The 15,947-nt window shown below is 41.9% G+C and overlaps 1 protein-coding gene across 1 annotated transcript in view; it reads left to right on the top strand.

Moving 5' to 3' along the window:
* CHADL (chondroadherin like) overlaps positions 1-15,947 on the top strand; it is a 180,937-nt gene that overhangs the window by 100,175 nt on the left and 64,815 nt on the right. The window contains exon 3 of the mRNA XM_068242687.1: positions 12,871-14,529. Within this exon, the coding sequence (XP_068098788.1) occupies positions 12,871-14,529 (1,659 nt within the window). The remainder of the gene's footprint in view (positions 1-12,870; positions 14,530-15,947) is intronic.

Genomic DNA, 15,947 nt, shown 5'->3' with positions numbered 1-15,947 from the left:
CGTAAACCAGAGTTACAGGGGTGCAAAGTAGTAAAATCCCCCATAAGCTTGTATTGGCTCCCTATTTCATTATCCAAAATCTCCCATTTTTTCAAAGGGCGATGGCTCAGTAGTTGCACATTTTCTACCATTGTAGGGACTCTTGGGGGGATCATGACTGGTGAGTTTTGCCACCGCTGAGCCATTGCCCTTTGAAATGGTGTGAGATTTTGGAACGTGAAATAGGAGACCCAATGAACGCCTATGGGGGATTTTACCACTTTTGCACCCCTGTCGGCCGCTAGCCAATCTGAAGAGGCAGAGAGGAGAGGGGCGGCGCAGTGGGAATGGAGGACGCCGCGACGTCATAGCTGAGGACGGTGCTGGGCACAATGCGTTAGCGCACGCTGCCCGCCGCCCCCTTCGCTCGCCGGAGTCTTCTTCTATGCTACGCATCTGTACTGACTCTAGCCAGCGCGGCCGAAGAAGGGGAGACCAGGAGGAGCCCCAGACACCGCCGCTGGAACTGGAGGGAGGTGAGTGGCACCTACACCTAACTACTCTATACCTGGCTAACTATACTGAAGGTCCTTACACCTAACTACACTATACCTGGCTAACTATACTGAAGCCACCTACACCTAACTACTCTATACCTGGCTAACTATACTGAAGGCACCCACACCTAACTACACTATACCTGGCTAACTAGACTGAAGACCCCTATACCTATCTACCTATACTGAAGGCACATATACCTAGCTACCTAAATGTTGGTAGATCTCCTGGGCTTGGCAAATTTTAAAGTAGCTCGCGAGCCGAAAAAAGTGTGGGCACACCTGCCCTAGGCTATGACCTCTTTGGCCTAGGGGCCCGAAACTCACCAGTCATGATCCCCCTAAGAGTCCCTACAATGCTAGAAAATTTGCCACTGCTGAGCCATAGCCCTTTGAAAAGATTTGAGATTTTTGAAAGTGAAATAGGGAGCCTAATGGAAGCCTATGGCAGAATTCAGCACTTTTGCACCCCTATAATTCTGGTTGGTTATCATCATCACCCGCCGACTTTAGCAGTTAATAGCAAAGGCCCCTTACATCCTAGCAACACCAAATTTGCAGGATATGTTAAAAACATAGCAGGAAACAATATTTAATGGACTTCCTAGGCCACAAATGTGAAAAAGTTAAATACCTTTTCATAATCCAGATCCATGGAGGATGCCATCCGTGCCCTCCCGTTCATTCCCCCATGGCTCCCGCAGTAATACCGGCCCCGGTCAGGCCCTGACCCCTCCAAACGGGTCGGGTTCTCATTCCCTCCTTAATATGGCCGCCACAGATTGCCGCTGCTGTGCAGTCTGCATAGGCGCGATTGCGGCTGTGCAGCTCTAGGTGCTGCTCCCGCCACGTCATCAATATGCGCGCATACATCGGACGCATCGGGAGGAAGTGCTAGAGCTGCACAGCCGCAATCGCGTCTATGCGGACTGAGCAGCCGCGGCAATCTGTGGTGGCCATATTGAGGGGGGAATGAGTTGAGAACCCGACCCGTTCAGAGGGGTCAGGACTCGACCAGGGCCATTATTAGTGCTGGAGCCATGGCGGAATTAACGGGAGGGTGCAGATGGCGTCTTCAATGGATATGGATTATGAAAAGGTATTTAACTTTTTTTCACATTTGTGGCCTCGGAAGTCCTTTAAAAAATGTTTTTATTTTTTTTATTTGCTGTGTGTGAGAAATCTGAAAAAAAAAATGGCGTGGGGTCCCCACTCCCGAGCCTCTGTAACCCCTTGTCCCCCATGCAGGCTGGGATAGCCAGAATGCGGAGCCCCGGCCGACTGGGGCTTCGCACCCTGAGCTATACCAGCCCGCATGGTCTATGGTATGGGGGGCTCCGGGGGGGGGGATGGGTGGCCAAGCCTTCCCCTCCCCACCCGGAGCCATTGTCCAATCCATGGACCAGGGGCTCTTCCTCACCTCCGGTGCCCCAGGAGGAGGTGGGGGCGACGACTCCCTGGGGGTGGGGGTTTCATAGTGGCATCTGGGAGTCCCCTTTAAGAAGGGGACCCCAAATGCCCACCCCCCTCCCAGGAGAAATGAGTATAGGGATACAAAGTACCCCTTACCCATTTCCACAAAGGGTTAAATGAAATAAAAACACAACCACGAGAAAAGTATTTTATTATTCTAAATTAACCATAAATACTTACCTGTACCTTAAGTTTTCCCACGCCAATATCCACGGTAAATGATCCAACGAACTGTATCCTCTTATGTTGCGATCTTCAATGATTGAAGATCTCCGATGCCTCCCACATAGCAGAGAATGCGTCCTTTTGGACGCATAGCTGCCGGCTACTGCTTTCTCTCCCCACCTCCTCACCTGTCACTCTCACCTAGCCTGGCACCCATGGGTGCACTGGGTGCCAGGCTAGGTGAGGGTGACAGGTGCAGGCAGGTGGGGAGAGACAGCAGCGGAGCCGGCAGCTTCACGTCCTGCTCAGGACGCATTCTCTGCTATACTAACGGTTCTTGAATCATCCGGTTCTTTTTAATGAATCGGTTCTTTTTTTATGAATCGGCTCATTTTACTTTGAAAGTTTAAAATTGATTTTCTCAAAAAGTATAAGGTCTTTTTGAAAAAAAAAAAATTTCCTCTTGTTCCCACTATTCCACTTAACATTCTCAACAATTTTTGTGTTTCTACTATGTAAGGGGACTTTGCTATTGACCGTTAAAGTCGGAGGCCATTAAAGTCTATGGGCGAACCGAACTTTGAAAAAAAGTTCCCGGTTCTCTGCTAATGCGAACCACCTGAAGTTCGCCTGGAACCGTCCGCCGGCGAACCGTTCGGCCCATCTCTACTAGCAAGCAAGAAAATACTCAAATTAATTTTGATAGTAGTTTTTCAGCTGCTTTTTGGTACTTTTTAAATTGCAAAATGTTGATAAGTTACAGTGGGATGCAATAGTTTGGGCAACCTTGTTAATAGTCATGATTTTCCGGTATAAATCGTTTGTTGTTACGATAAAAAATGTCAGTTAAATATATCATATAGGAGACACACATAGTGATATTTGAGAAGTGAAATGAAGTTTATTGAATTTACAGAAAGCATGCAATAATTGTTTAAACAAAATTAGGCAGGTGCATACATTTGGGCACCACAAAAATAAATGAAATCAATATTTAGTAGAACCTCCTTTTGCAGAAATTACAGCCTCTAAACGCTTCCTGCAGGTTCCAATGAGAGTCTAGATTCTGGTTGAAGATATTTAGGACCATTCCTCTTTACAAAACATCTCGAGTTCATTCAGGTTTGATAGCTTACGAGCATGGACAGCTCTTTTTAACTCACACCACAAATTTTCAATTATATTCAGATCTGGGGACTGATATGGTCATTCCAGAATGTTGTACTTGTTCCTCTGCATGAATGCCTTAGTGGATTTTGAGTAGTCTTTAGGGTTGTTATCTTGTTGAAAGATCCAGCCTCAGCGCAGCTTCAGCTTTGTCACTGATTCCTGGACATTGGTTTCCATAATCTGCTGATACTGAGTGGAATCCATGTGTCCCTCAACTTTGGCAAGATTCCCAGTCCCTGCACTGGCCACGCAGCCCCACAGCATGGTGGAACCACCACCATATTTTACTGTATGTAGCAGGTGTTTTTCTTGGAATGCTGTGTTCTTTTTCCTCCACGCATAACGCCCCTTTTTATGCCCAAATAACTCAATTTTAGTTTCCTTAGTCCACAGCACTTTATTCCAAAATGAAGCTGGCTTGTCCAAATGTGCTTTAGCATATCTCAAGCGGCTCTGTTTGTGCTGTGGGCGGAGAAAATACTTCCTCTGCATCACTCTCGCATACAGCATCTCCTTGTGTAAAGTACGCCAAATGGTTGAATGATGCACTGTGACTCCATCTGCAGCAAGATGATGTTGTAGGTCTTTGGTGCTGGTCTGTGGGTTGACTCTGACTGTTCTCACCATTCGTCGCTTCTGTCTATCCAAGATTTTTCTTGGTCTGCCACTTCGAGCCTTAACTTGAACTGAGCCTGTGGTCTTCCATTTCCTCAATATGTTCCTAACTGTGGAAACAGACAGCTGAAATCTGAGACAGCTTTCTGCATCCTTCCCCTAAACCATGATGGTGAACAATCTTTGTCTTCAGGTCATTTGAGAGTTGTTTTGAGACCCACATGTTGCTACTCTTCAGAGAAAATTAAAAGAGGAGGGAAACTTGTAATTGACCCCTTTAAATAGTCTTTCTCATAATTTGATTCATCTGTATATGTAGGTCAGGGGTTACTGAGCTTACCAGGCCAATTTGAGTTCCAATAATTAGTTCTAAAGGTTTTGGAATCAATAACATGACAACAGTGCTCAAATGTATGCACCTGCCCAATTTTGTTTAAACAATTATTGCACACTTTCTGTAAACCAAATAAACTTCATTTCGCTTCTCAAATATCACTGTGTGTGTCTCCCATATTTATTTAACTGACATTTTTTATCGTAACAACCAACGATTTATACAGGAAAATCATGGCTATTAACAAGGTTGCCCAAACTTTCGCATCCCACTGTCTTTTTAAATACAAGATGAAAAATTATCTCCTAGGAGAAACTCAGGAGAAATAGTGAATTGCATATGGCCCCTGATGTTAAGCATATAGGTCTATAGTTTCCTGGTTCTAATTTTTTCTCCCTTTCTTGAATAAGCTCTTGCTAATGTAATGCTATGATGGATTTTTAAAAAATCGCATTCTTCAGGTGGGATCATACCCATAGCATTACATTAGCAAGAACTTTTCAAATCAAATGTGCTTACAAAAGGCTTAGAAAAGCGCTGCTAGTGGTTTCCAGGCCTCATTTAAGTCACTTTTCCTCCTAAGTTTTCACACCTCATCAATAAAATGCCTTTTAAGTCACCACTAAGCGAAAAAATACTCTGAATAATTTTGAAAGTACGTTTTTGCCTACTTTTTGGTACTTTTTTATATGCAGAGTACTAAAAACTTATTGTAAACAGAAGATAAAAAATTATCTCGTTGGAGAAAATTTAGGAGAAAAAGTGTATTGAATAAAAAAAAAAGAAAAGTTAATTGAATAAGGGCCAAAGTGGCTTATTGATAACTGAACTCCATTAATACCCAGAGTGGATGTGTAAGGATCTGCTCTGTTGGCCTGCGCAAGCAGGCAGTTTTTTGTCATTTCCAGGGTTGCATTCTGGAAAGGAGAACTTTTGTCAGCTTGCAGCTTGCTGCAGTGGTGATTTGCATCTACTTGCCATGCAAATTGCTTATCTGCTTCCTTTGAAGGTTTCTAGTATAAATGTCATTTCCTCCCAGAATTCCTTGCTCGACATAGTTTCTGATTAGGGAGACTTACCTTGGATCCTCAGCCTCTTTTGTACTTTGTTACGAATATTCTAGTGTAGTTAATTATTGGGGAGTGCATCTTGCTGTCGCCGGCGGTGGCTGACAGTGAATCGTTTGGTCTCGTTCCTAGATCGCATTCGCCCTAGCGGTAGAGGCGGTTGATCTCCTTTGTCTGACTCTTGGGAGTATAACCTTAGCTGCGGTTGCTACTGGTTGCTCCTTTAGTCTGTCTTGTCCAGCACGAACGCTTGCTGTTGTCTAGGGTGAGGAAACAGATTAGCAAGCGTTCGTGTTATTTGTCTGTCGTCATTGTTTGTGTTCACATGTTAGTTAGGGTTGGTACGTTTTGTCACTGTTACGCTTATCGTGCGGTGGCCGTACCGTTAACGTGCTTGTCTCTGTTGCACATATCGTGCGGGGACTACGTTTAGCTAGTTTGTTTGTTGTTTTCTTTGACATTCAGATTGTGTTTCTTTGCTGTGTCTTTCTTACTCAAGTCATGCTCTGTGTTTACTCAGTCTTGTGTTGCTGATAGCAATCGCTTCTCTTGCGATTAGCTTTTCTACTCTGGTCTGCTTTGACGTGATATGTCTACCGTCGCGGGGTGGCGACTAGATTGGTAGACATTCATACAGTCTATCTCTGTTCTTGCTTTCTATGTACTTCCTTGTTTCTATTTCCCAGTGTTGTTCAAATCGTACAACCTCTATCTGGCATCTGTGGTTGTACAGAGGTTATATTCCTCAGTATGCCACAGCTCCACCTGCTGGTTTTAATTCCTCTCTACCAATGCAGTTGCATGTACTGGGTACTTTACTTATTTTGTTTGAACGTTTGTAGGTGATCTTCTCTGTGTCAGCGCACTTGCTGTGCGCTGACCGAGGAGATTATTCCGCAATCGTTACAGTATGTCAAGCCAAATCGAAATTCCCAGTGTAGAGGGAATTTCTGAATTGTACAATTTTGCTCATTATGGTTCTTGCGTCTTTAAAAGATTTAAGATGCTGAACTCTGAAACCAGGGATGAATTTATTTCACAGTGTTCCAGATTTCTGGCGAATCTCAGGCCACTAAAACCTCCACTTGGGGTGTTCAGATTGCTTGCAATCTTCTCCAGGGGGATCTGTTTGTGTGAGCTGATAAATGGGCTAGACACTGGAATCTGATACATAACCCTCACAGATTTCTTGCTCATTTATTCTCTTGTAAACTTGAAATGCCTATCCCACGTTATTTCAATTAGTTTTTTCCTGCTCTGCAGACTGCTGATCCAATTGATTCATGCAGTACTACTCATTCATTACCATATTCTAATGAGCTGCTAGCTCACTCTGTTGATTCAGTAATTTCCTGTGGAACTATCCAGTTCGGAAAAGAAAGTTCCAAAGGTTCTTTTTGTCAGCAGCAATCTAAAGCTGTACAGATTAAAAAGAAAAAATCTAGGAAACGTACTCACCTGAAAGAGACGCTTCCTGCAGCGATTACAAGTGAAAAGTTTGCTCCAGTAAAACCTGGTGGAGTTTTTAACATTGAATTTACTGACACATCTGAATGTGATATAGGCAATGTCATTGCTTATATTAAAGGTGTAAAAGATTGTCTTTATATTCCTGACCCCAATCCGTATCAGTACTATGTAGATATAGGGTTGTGGGAGCCTCCATTTGCTCCTTGGGAAATCGGGGCGTTGATTGAAAACTTTGACACTGATTGGAAGTCCTTTTGTGACTTTTATATCGGTCAGGATAAAATGTTCTTGGATGCCTGTATTAATTCTATGTGCACCTTGATTGAGTCTGGTGAGTGTGAGGGGTATTTGGTGTATCCGGTGATTTGTGTGTGGCAAACGATCTTGTCTGAGTTGCATACACAACAATCAGTTAATCCCTGTACAAACACATTGGCCTCAATTCACTAAGCTTTATCAAACATTTTATCAAACGTTTGATAATTTACCTCATGGGTAAAATCTAATTTTAAATTCACTAAGGTGTTATATATTTATCGAATGTTTTATCGATAACAAGTTCAATAAATCTATAACACCTTTGTGAATTCGAAATTAGATTTTACCCATGAAGTAAATTATCAAACGTTTGATAAAGTGTTTGATAAAGCTTAGTGAATTGAGGCCATTGTCAGCAGGCGATTGTTCCAATTTCCTTGAGGTGAAGCAAGTAAGTTCTGAGTCTGTTTCATTCCCCAAAACAACGGAATGTGTGAATTCTGAAAGTGTGTTTCCCATGGCAACTGCTTGTGTGGAGTTTGAATCTGTGCGATCTGATGCTTTTATCTCAGGAGTTCCTGCAAATTATGATCAAAATAAAAACAGATCTTTTCCCCCCAGTAATCTTTTAAGATCTTCCATTTATGAACTTGCTATGGGGAAAATTCCTAAACGATGCAACTTTAAGAACAATGTTAATGTGTCAAATAAAATTTTGTGTGTTTCTGTCTCAACTTCTTCTGCAAAGAAACCTATGCCTCACTCTGTGGACACCTGTGTAAACACACTGCCAGATGAAAATGTATCCAATTTTCCTGTCCTTTACATTCCACAACCGAAGGCGATGTGGGATCCGCAAATTTTGCGTTCTGACTCCCCTGATTCGACATTGTTGGCCGAGTTTAAGGGTGATACAGAGCTTTGGTTGTGTGAACCTGATACTGAGAAAACTTTGTTTTGTCCAGAAAATATTTCTGTGAGCTTGCCCTGGACCATGAATGAAACAATGTTGTCCAGCCAAACTGACATTTGTGAATCCCTTTCTTGCTCTACAGAAAGTGCTGACTTTACTCCCTGTACTCTGTATGACTCAATAGTGCCTGGTATACAATCTCCAGCAGAGAGTTCAGAAGCTCTTTTTGGTGTTGCAGTTATACTCACCTGTTTTTCTGCCATTCTGGAATTGCAGTCAAGTTTGACTGCTATGCAGGATTCTGTGTTTGATGAAACCAAAGTCAGAAAGTCAGGGTCGGTTCCAGCAGATATTCCTGTGCAGTCTGTTCATGTGAATAAAATCCAGTGTGTAGTAGAACCATTTCTAAAACCTCAGCCCTGTCCTCTGAATGTATTTGATGTTTTGCCCTGTAACATGGATAGTTCAGAATCATTGATGAGTTTACCAGAAAACTTAGGAATTTGTGTTCCTGAACTTTTATGTGATATTTTGGAGACCTCTGAGTTCCTGTCTGAGGGTGCAGAGCTTTTAAGTTATGCTTCATGCCCCCTAAGTCCCACTGAAGTAATGCCCACTTCAGTGGGCATCGTTATTATGCTAACTACTTTTGCAGCTCTTTTGGAGCTTCAGTCATGTGTAGTCAATAATGAATTTTTGTTGGATACAGTTGTAGTCACAGAGACTTCTAAGTCTGATTATGACTCTTTTTTTGAAAGTCCAGTACCTGTGACCACCGGTCACAATGATTTTTTGTCTTGCTCTGAATCTGGTCTGGCTGTGTCGGTTTCTGAGGTCTACAGTCCCTCAGCATGCCCAGTGGTTACTCCTGTTCCAGTGTGCCCAGATGTTCTTCGTGATCCAGCATGCCCGGAGGTGCCCTCTGTGTTTATGTGCTCTGATGTCCCCTTGGTGGTGTCTTGTCCAGAAGGCGTCGGAAGCACCATATGCCTCAATACGGTTATGATTCCTGAAAACTCTGTTTGTGACAGTTGTCCTTGTGACTTTGGCTTGGGGGTTTCCCTGAGCCATGTGGGGGGTCCTGTTGGATCACCATGTGGCTCTATGGGATCTTCCCATCTCTTGGGGTCTTTTTGGAATTGTGAGTCATTCTGGGAGATTCCTGGGGGTTCTTGCCTTGGTGCTGTGGACTGGTCCAATAATGAGTATTATGCTGGTGAAGACCGTTGTAGTGGGCACAATTCTGAAGGTCTCAGGTTCTTTGGACTTGACCTGGGGGACTGGGTGTATCATGCCAAGGCTCTTGGTGGGCATTGTTCTGGTAGTAGCGGTACTCATGGGTATCAATTTGGAACTGGTTGGACTGGTGGACAAGGCTTTTGGGGTTCTGGGGCTGATTGTTTCCATCATGGTTTAGTCAGTTCAGGAAGCATGCCCGGTTGGTCTACCCCGGCCATTCTGAATTATTTTTTTGTGGTGGTTTTGCGACAAGGAGGATCTTCCATTTCGAAAGACGTCTGGAAGCTGTCTTTAAGGGGGGGATGTAAGGATCTGCTCTGTTGGCCTGCGCAAGCAGGCAGTTTTTTGTCATTTCCAGGGTTGCATTCTGCAGGTCTCTGGAAAGGAGACCTTTTGTCAGCTTGCTGCAGTGGCGATTTGCATCTACTTGTCATGCAAATTGCTTATCTGCTTCCTTTGAAGATTTCTAGTATAAATGTCCTTTCCTCCCAGAATTCCTTGCTCGACATAGTTTCTGATTAGGGAGACTTACCTTGGAGCCTCAGCCTCTTTTGTACTTTGTTACGAATATTCTAGTGTAGTTAATTATTGGGGAGTGCATCTTGCATTCCCTATAGTGCAGTCAGGCTCTGTATTATTTGTACTGTTTATTCCTGTGCTGTCTTGTCTTGTCCTTGCGATTGTACTGTCGCCTGCGGTGGCTGACAGTGAATCGTTTGGTCTCGTTCCTAGATCGCATTCGCCCTAGCGGTAGAGGCGGTGGATCTCCTTTGTCTGACTTTTGGAGAATAACCTTAGCTGCGGTTGCTACTGGTTGCTCCTTTAGTCTGTCTTGTCCAGCACGAACGCTTGCTGTTGTCTAGGGTGAGAACACAGATTAGCAAGCGTTCGTGTTATTTGTCTGTCGTCATTGTTTGTGTTCATGTGTTAGTTAGGGTTGGTACGTTTTGTCACTGTTACGCTTATCGTGCGGTGGCCGTACCGTTAACGCGCTTGTCTCTGTTGCACATATCGTGCGGGGACCGCGTTTAGCTAGTTTGTTTGTTGTTTTCTTTGACGTTCAGATTGTGTTTCTTTGCTGTGTCTTTCTTACTCAAGTCATGCTCTGTCTTTACTCAGTTTTGTGTTGCTGATAGCAATCGCTTCTCTTGCGATTAGCTTTTCTACTCTGGTCTGCTTTGACGTGATATGTCTACCGTTGCGGGGTGGCGACTAGATTGGTAGACATTCATACAGTCTATCTCTGTGCTTGCTTTCTATGTACTTCCTTGTTTCTTTTTCCCAGTGTTGTTCAAATCATAGTTACATAGTTATTTTGGTTGAAAAAAGACATACGTCCATCGAGTTCAACCAGTATAAAGTACAACACCAGCTTGCTCCCTCACATATCCCTGTTGATCCAGAGGAAGGCGAAAAAACCCTTACAAGGCATGGTCCAATTAGCCCCTAAAGGGAAAAATTCCTTCCCGACTCCAGATGGCAATCAGATAAAATCCCTGGATCAACATCATTAGGCATTACCTAGTAATTGTAGCCATCTATGTCTTTCAATGCAAGGAAAGCATCTAAGCCCCCTTTAAATGCAGGTATAGAGTTTGCCATAACGACTTCCTGTGGCAATGCATTCCACATCTTAATCACTCTTACTGTAAAGAACCCTTTCCTAAATAAATGGCTAAAACGTTTTTCCTCCATGCGCAGATCATTTCCTCTAGTCCTTTGAGAAGGCCTAGGGACAAAAAGCTCATCCGCCAAGCTATTATATTGCCCTCTGATGTATTTATACATGTCAATTAGATCCCCTCTAAGGCGTCTTTTCTCTAGACTTAATAAACCCAGTTTATCTAACCTTTCTTGATAAGTGAGACCTTCCATCCCACGTATCAATTTTGTTGCTCGTCTCTGCACCTGCTCTAAAACTGCAATATCTTTTTTGTAATGTGGTGCCCAGAACTGAATTCCATATTCCAGATGTGGCCTTACTAGAGAGTTAAACAGGGGCAATATTATGCTAGCATCTCGAGTTTTTATTTCCCTTTTAATGCATCCCAAAATTTTGTTAGCTTTAGCTGCAGCTGCTTGGCATTGAGTACGATTATTTAACTTGTTGTCGATGAGCACTCCTAAGTCCTTCTCCAAGTTTGACGTCCCCAACTGTATCCCATTTATTTTGTATGGTGCTAGACCATTAGTACGTCCAAAATGCATGACTTTACATTTGTCAACATTGAATTTCATCTGCCATGTATGTGCCCATATAGCCATCCTATCCAGATCCTGTTGCAATATGACACTATCTTCCTGAGAGTTGATGATTCTGCACAATTTTGTATCATCTGCAAAAATAGCAACATTGCTCACTACTGCATCTACTAGGTCATTAATAAATAAATTGAAGAGCACTGGACCCAGTACAGACCCCTGTGGGACCCCACTGCTAACAGTCTCCCATTTTGAGTACGATCCATTGACCACAACTCTTTGTTTTTGTGTCCATTAGCCAGTTCCCTATCCATGCACACAGACTCTTCCCCAGTCCTTGCATCCTCAACTTTTGCACCAGACTTTTGTGGGGAACAGTGTCAAAGGCCTTTGCAAAGTCCAAGTATATCACATCCACAGCATTCCCAATATCCATATTAGCATTCACTACCTCATAAAAGCTGAGCATGTTAGTCAAACAGGACCTGTCTTTAGTAAACCCATGTTGATGCTGAGAAATAAGATTATTTTCTAGTATGAAGTCATGTATAGTATCTCTTAGTAACCCCTCAAATAGTTTGCATACAACTGATGTTAAGCTTACAGGTCTATAATTTCCTGGATCTGATTTTTTGCCCTTCTTAAATAATGGGAAAATGTGGGCTGTACGCCAATCCACTGGGACTCTGCCAGTTGCAAGAGAGTCACAAAAGATAAGATAAAGGGGTTTATCTTTAACTGAACTTAATTCCCTTAGGACCAGAGGATGCATGCCATCCGGGCCAGGTGCCTTGTCTATTTTTTATTTATTTAGTCTTGCCTTCACTTCTTCCTGCGTTAAGTATTTAATATTACAGTTAGAAGATTGAGACTCTTCCGCCTCTGTAATTTTGCAACAGTGCTGTTTCTTTTGTACAACCTCTGTCTGGCATCTGTGGTTGTACAGAGGTTATATTCCTCAGTACGCCACAGCTCCACCTGCTGGTTGTAATTCCTCTCTACCAATGCATTTGCATGTACTGGGTACTTTACTTATTTTGTTTGAACGTTTGTAGGAGATCTTCTCTGTGTCAGCGCACTTGCTGTGCGCTGACCGAGGAGATTATTCTGCAATCGTTACAGGATGCCTTCTAGGCCAGGTGCCTTGTCTACTAGCTTGATATAATTTAAATATGCATGCGTACCTTCCTGTATAATAAATAAATATACAATATTTAATATTATATACTGTATACATAAAAAATATTGGCTCTTAGGCATCCTGGCTGGAGCAGCCTTTCTTTCCGTGTTTTATTTGGTACTCAACCAATTAAATCCAAAGTGCCATTTTTTATGCTTCCTGTTCTGAGTCTTAATGTATTTTTTTTTTATATTTCAAGCCCCTTTGAAAATTGCGTACATGAGCACAGTATCTGTTTCTCTTTACAGTACACACAAAAACTACATCTACAAGGAAATCATCTAAAGGTCATCCCAGCAAGAGCATTTATGTCAACGCCCTATTTAACACATCTCAATCTTTATAACTGCAGCATTGAAGCAATAGAGGAAGGAGCTTTCCGAACACTTGGACGTTTATTGTACCTTAATCTGGGCTCAAACCACATAAGTTACATATACCAGGAGTCTTTTGATGGACTCCCATCCCTAGAAAACTTGATCCTTGAGAGAAACCGACTTGAGGAAATTAAGCCAGGAGCATTTGCTCAGCTAGGTTTTTTGAAATTTTTGAATCTTGCAAATAATTCTTTAGTCTATTTGCCAGATATGTTGTTTCAAGGACTGATGCAACTTAAATTGTTGTCTCTTTCTAACAACATGATTAATGTTGTTTCAAATGAAGCATTTGCAGGACTCCCAAACCTCAAAAAACTAAGTTTAGACCACAATGAGCTTCAGTACCTGCCAACAGAGGCATTTTCCAGATTGTCTGGTCTTATTAGGTTAGAAATGGGATGGAATCCCATGACTTTTATCTCAGAAGAAGCCATAAGAATGGTATCGCTCAAACAGTTACTGATGAACAATATGGCTTTGCAAGAAGTGTCTTTCAAGGCATTTGAAAAATGCAAACAACTTTCCTTTATTGACATGAGTAATAACCAGATTAGGTCACTGTTGCCACTCACTGGTGTTGAACAGCTAAGACATTTAAACTTGACTGGAAATATTATACCTTGTGATTGTTATTTGCAACCATTTAAACAATGGGCAGACTCACTAAGGATAAAAGTGAATCTATTTTGCTTTGGCCCCACTCACTTTCATGGAGATCACTTGGATTCTCTTAGAGCAATAGACTTGAAATGTGGAACCTTCCCTGAAGAAGTTTTTAATATTTTGCCCGCCACAGAAAAACCAACAGAAGAAAACTTGTGTCCACGGAAATGTGACTGCAAGCCTGATTTCAAACATGTAATTTGTGAAAATAAATCCTTACGGCAAATACCTAAAGGTTTTCCTGTGGACACCAGTTTGATTGATCTACGCAAAAATGAATTTACCTTTATCCCTAAAGGATCCTTCTTAGACATGAAAAATGTAGTATCATTGCATCTTCAAGATTGCCATATCACTGGTCTGGAGTCAGGGGCATTCCTGGGAATGAAGAATATTGTATACCTTTATTTGTCAAATAATGATATTTCAGATCTAAAATCTGATGTCTTTGAAGGTGCACCAAACATTGGATATCTGTTTTTAGATCACAACAAGTTTTCTAAGATTCCAAAAGAAATGTTTAGATCTCTTCCAAATCTTTTGTCTCTTCATATGGAGAATAACTTTATTATGTCACTCTCTGACAACAACATGGGTGATGCTGGAAAACTACACTGGTTATACTTGACGGGAAATAACATCAATCATATTGCACCAACAGCTTTTAGGAACTCTAAATCTCTGGAGAAATTGTATCTAGATGAGAATAAGCTAAAGCAAGTACCAACCCAAGCACTAAAAGGAATGCAAATGTTGACTGAATTAAGGCTTTCTAAGAATCCAATAAAAAATATTGGAAATGGTGCTTTCTTGCCACTATCACGGACATTGCAGCATTTGTACCTCAACGACATGGGACTACAAAAGGTACAGTACTATGAATATAAAAAATATGGCATATCAATAGCTTACTCCTTATACTGTTGTAAATAGTGTTGCTTGCAAATTTTCACCAAAGTCATTTCCGCATCGAAAATGCTATTTTCGATTTGAAAGTATATTGGTGAAAATACATTGTATTTTTGTAGTGTGAATTTTCGCCAAAACTGCAACTTGTCATCCAAGAGTAAATTACACTTTTGAATAGATGTGTTTTTTTGTTTTGTTTTTGCAATGTTTTGACATTGCAAAAACAAAACAAAAAAACACATCTATTCAAGCATAAATTCATAAAAATTTTAAAAACCACACCTTTTAAAGTGAAAAATCGCAAAAAAATGCAAAATAAAAAATGTATTACAAAATGAAAGGCATTTTTGTCGAAAAATTAATTTTACATTATTTTTGCCAAAACGAATGCAAAAAGGATATCGGCAACTTTGCTCATCACTAGATGTAAATAATTAAGTTATAAATAATTTCATAAATATTAAAAATTAACTTTCATATTTGCCCATGCTACCTATTATTCCCACTGTAACAGCATGGTTGTCAGCAATTTTACCTTGCCTTGGTACAGTTACATTTATGAATCAGAATGGCACTTGTATGGGGATCGGTTGAAAAGGGCGCCCGAGCTGCCTGTATGAAAAGGGAGCCGCCATAGACATCAATGTTATTTCTGGAAATATGGGCTACAAGGTGTAGAAAAGGGCGCCCGAGTTTTGATATAGGCTATAAGTGGGCTCCCCTTTGTAGCCCATATTTTTTCGGCTACAAGGTTTTCGGCTACAAGCGGGCTCCCCTTTGTAGCCCATATTTTTTTCGGCTACAGTAAGGTGGCCCTCTGTAGCCCATATTATTGACTTTTTTTTTGTAGCCGAAGTTTTTATATGGGCTACACCAGGCGCCTTGTTTTTTTGTAGCCAAAGTTTTTATATGGGCTACACCAAGCGTCTTTTTTGTAGCCGAAGTTTATATGGGCTACACCAGGCGCCTTTTTTGTAGCCGAAGTTGGTATATATGGGCTCCACCAGGCGCCCTTTTTTACCGGCGCCCTTTTCATGTAGACCCCTTGTATGTCCTCCCATGCTTGTATCATTCAGGGGTGTCTACACCGGTAGTGGATGCATATACATTCTACACAAACAATCAGTGCATTTACAATGTGACACACACACGTGCACACACAAACACACACACATGGCTGGTCTGAGGGCTGCGGATAGCTTTTTGACCTGGGGAAAGGGTGTGGGTTAAGGGTTCAGAGTGCAGCTGTACCCATTGAAAAATGTGTGCATTGTGGCATACAACGTTCCCAGACCTGTTACATCGTAACACATGGGAATGCACACCTATAATGTGAATGGTAACATGAAGGTCTATGGACTTTCATGTTGCCATGT

The sequence above is a fragment of the Hyperolius riggenbachi genome, chromosome 6, assembly GCF_040937935.1.
Source record: "Hyperolius riggenbachi isolate aHypRig1 chromosome 6, aHypRig1.pri, whole genome shotgun sequence".
In the NCBI taxonomy this organism is placed as follows: Eukaryota; Metazoa; Chordata; class Amphibia; order Anura; family Hyperoliidae; genus Hyperolius; species Hyperolius riggenbachi.
The sequence above is the reverse complement of the archived record's forward strand: the minus strand, read 5'-3'. Positions and strand labels throughout refer to the sequence as shown.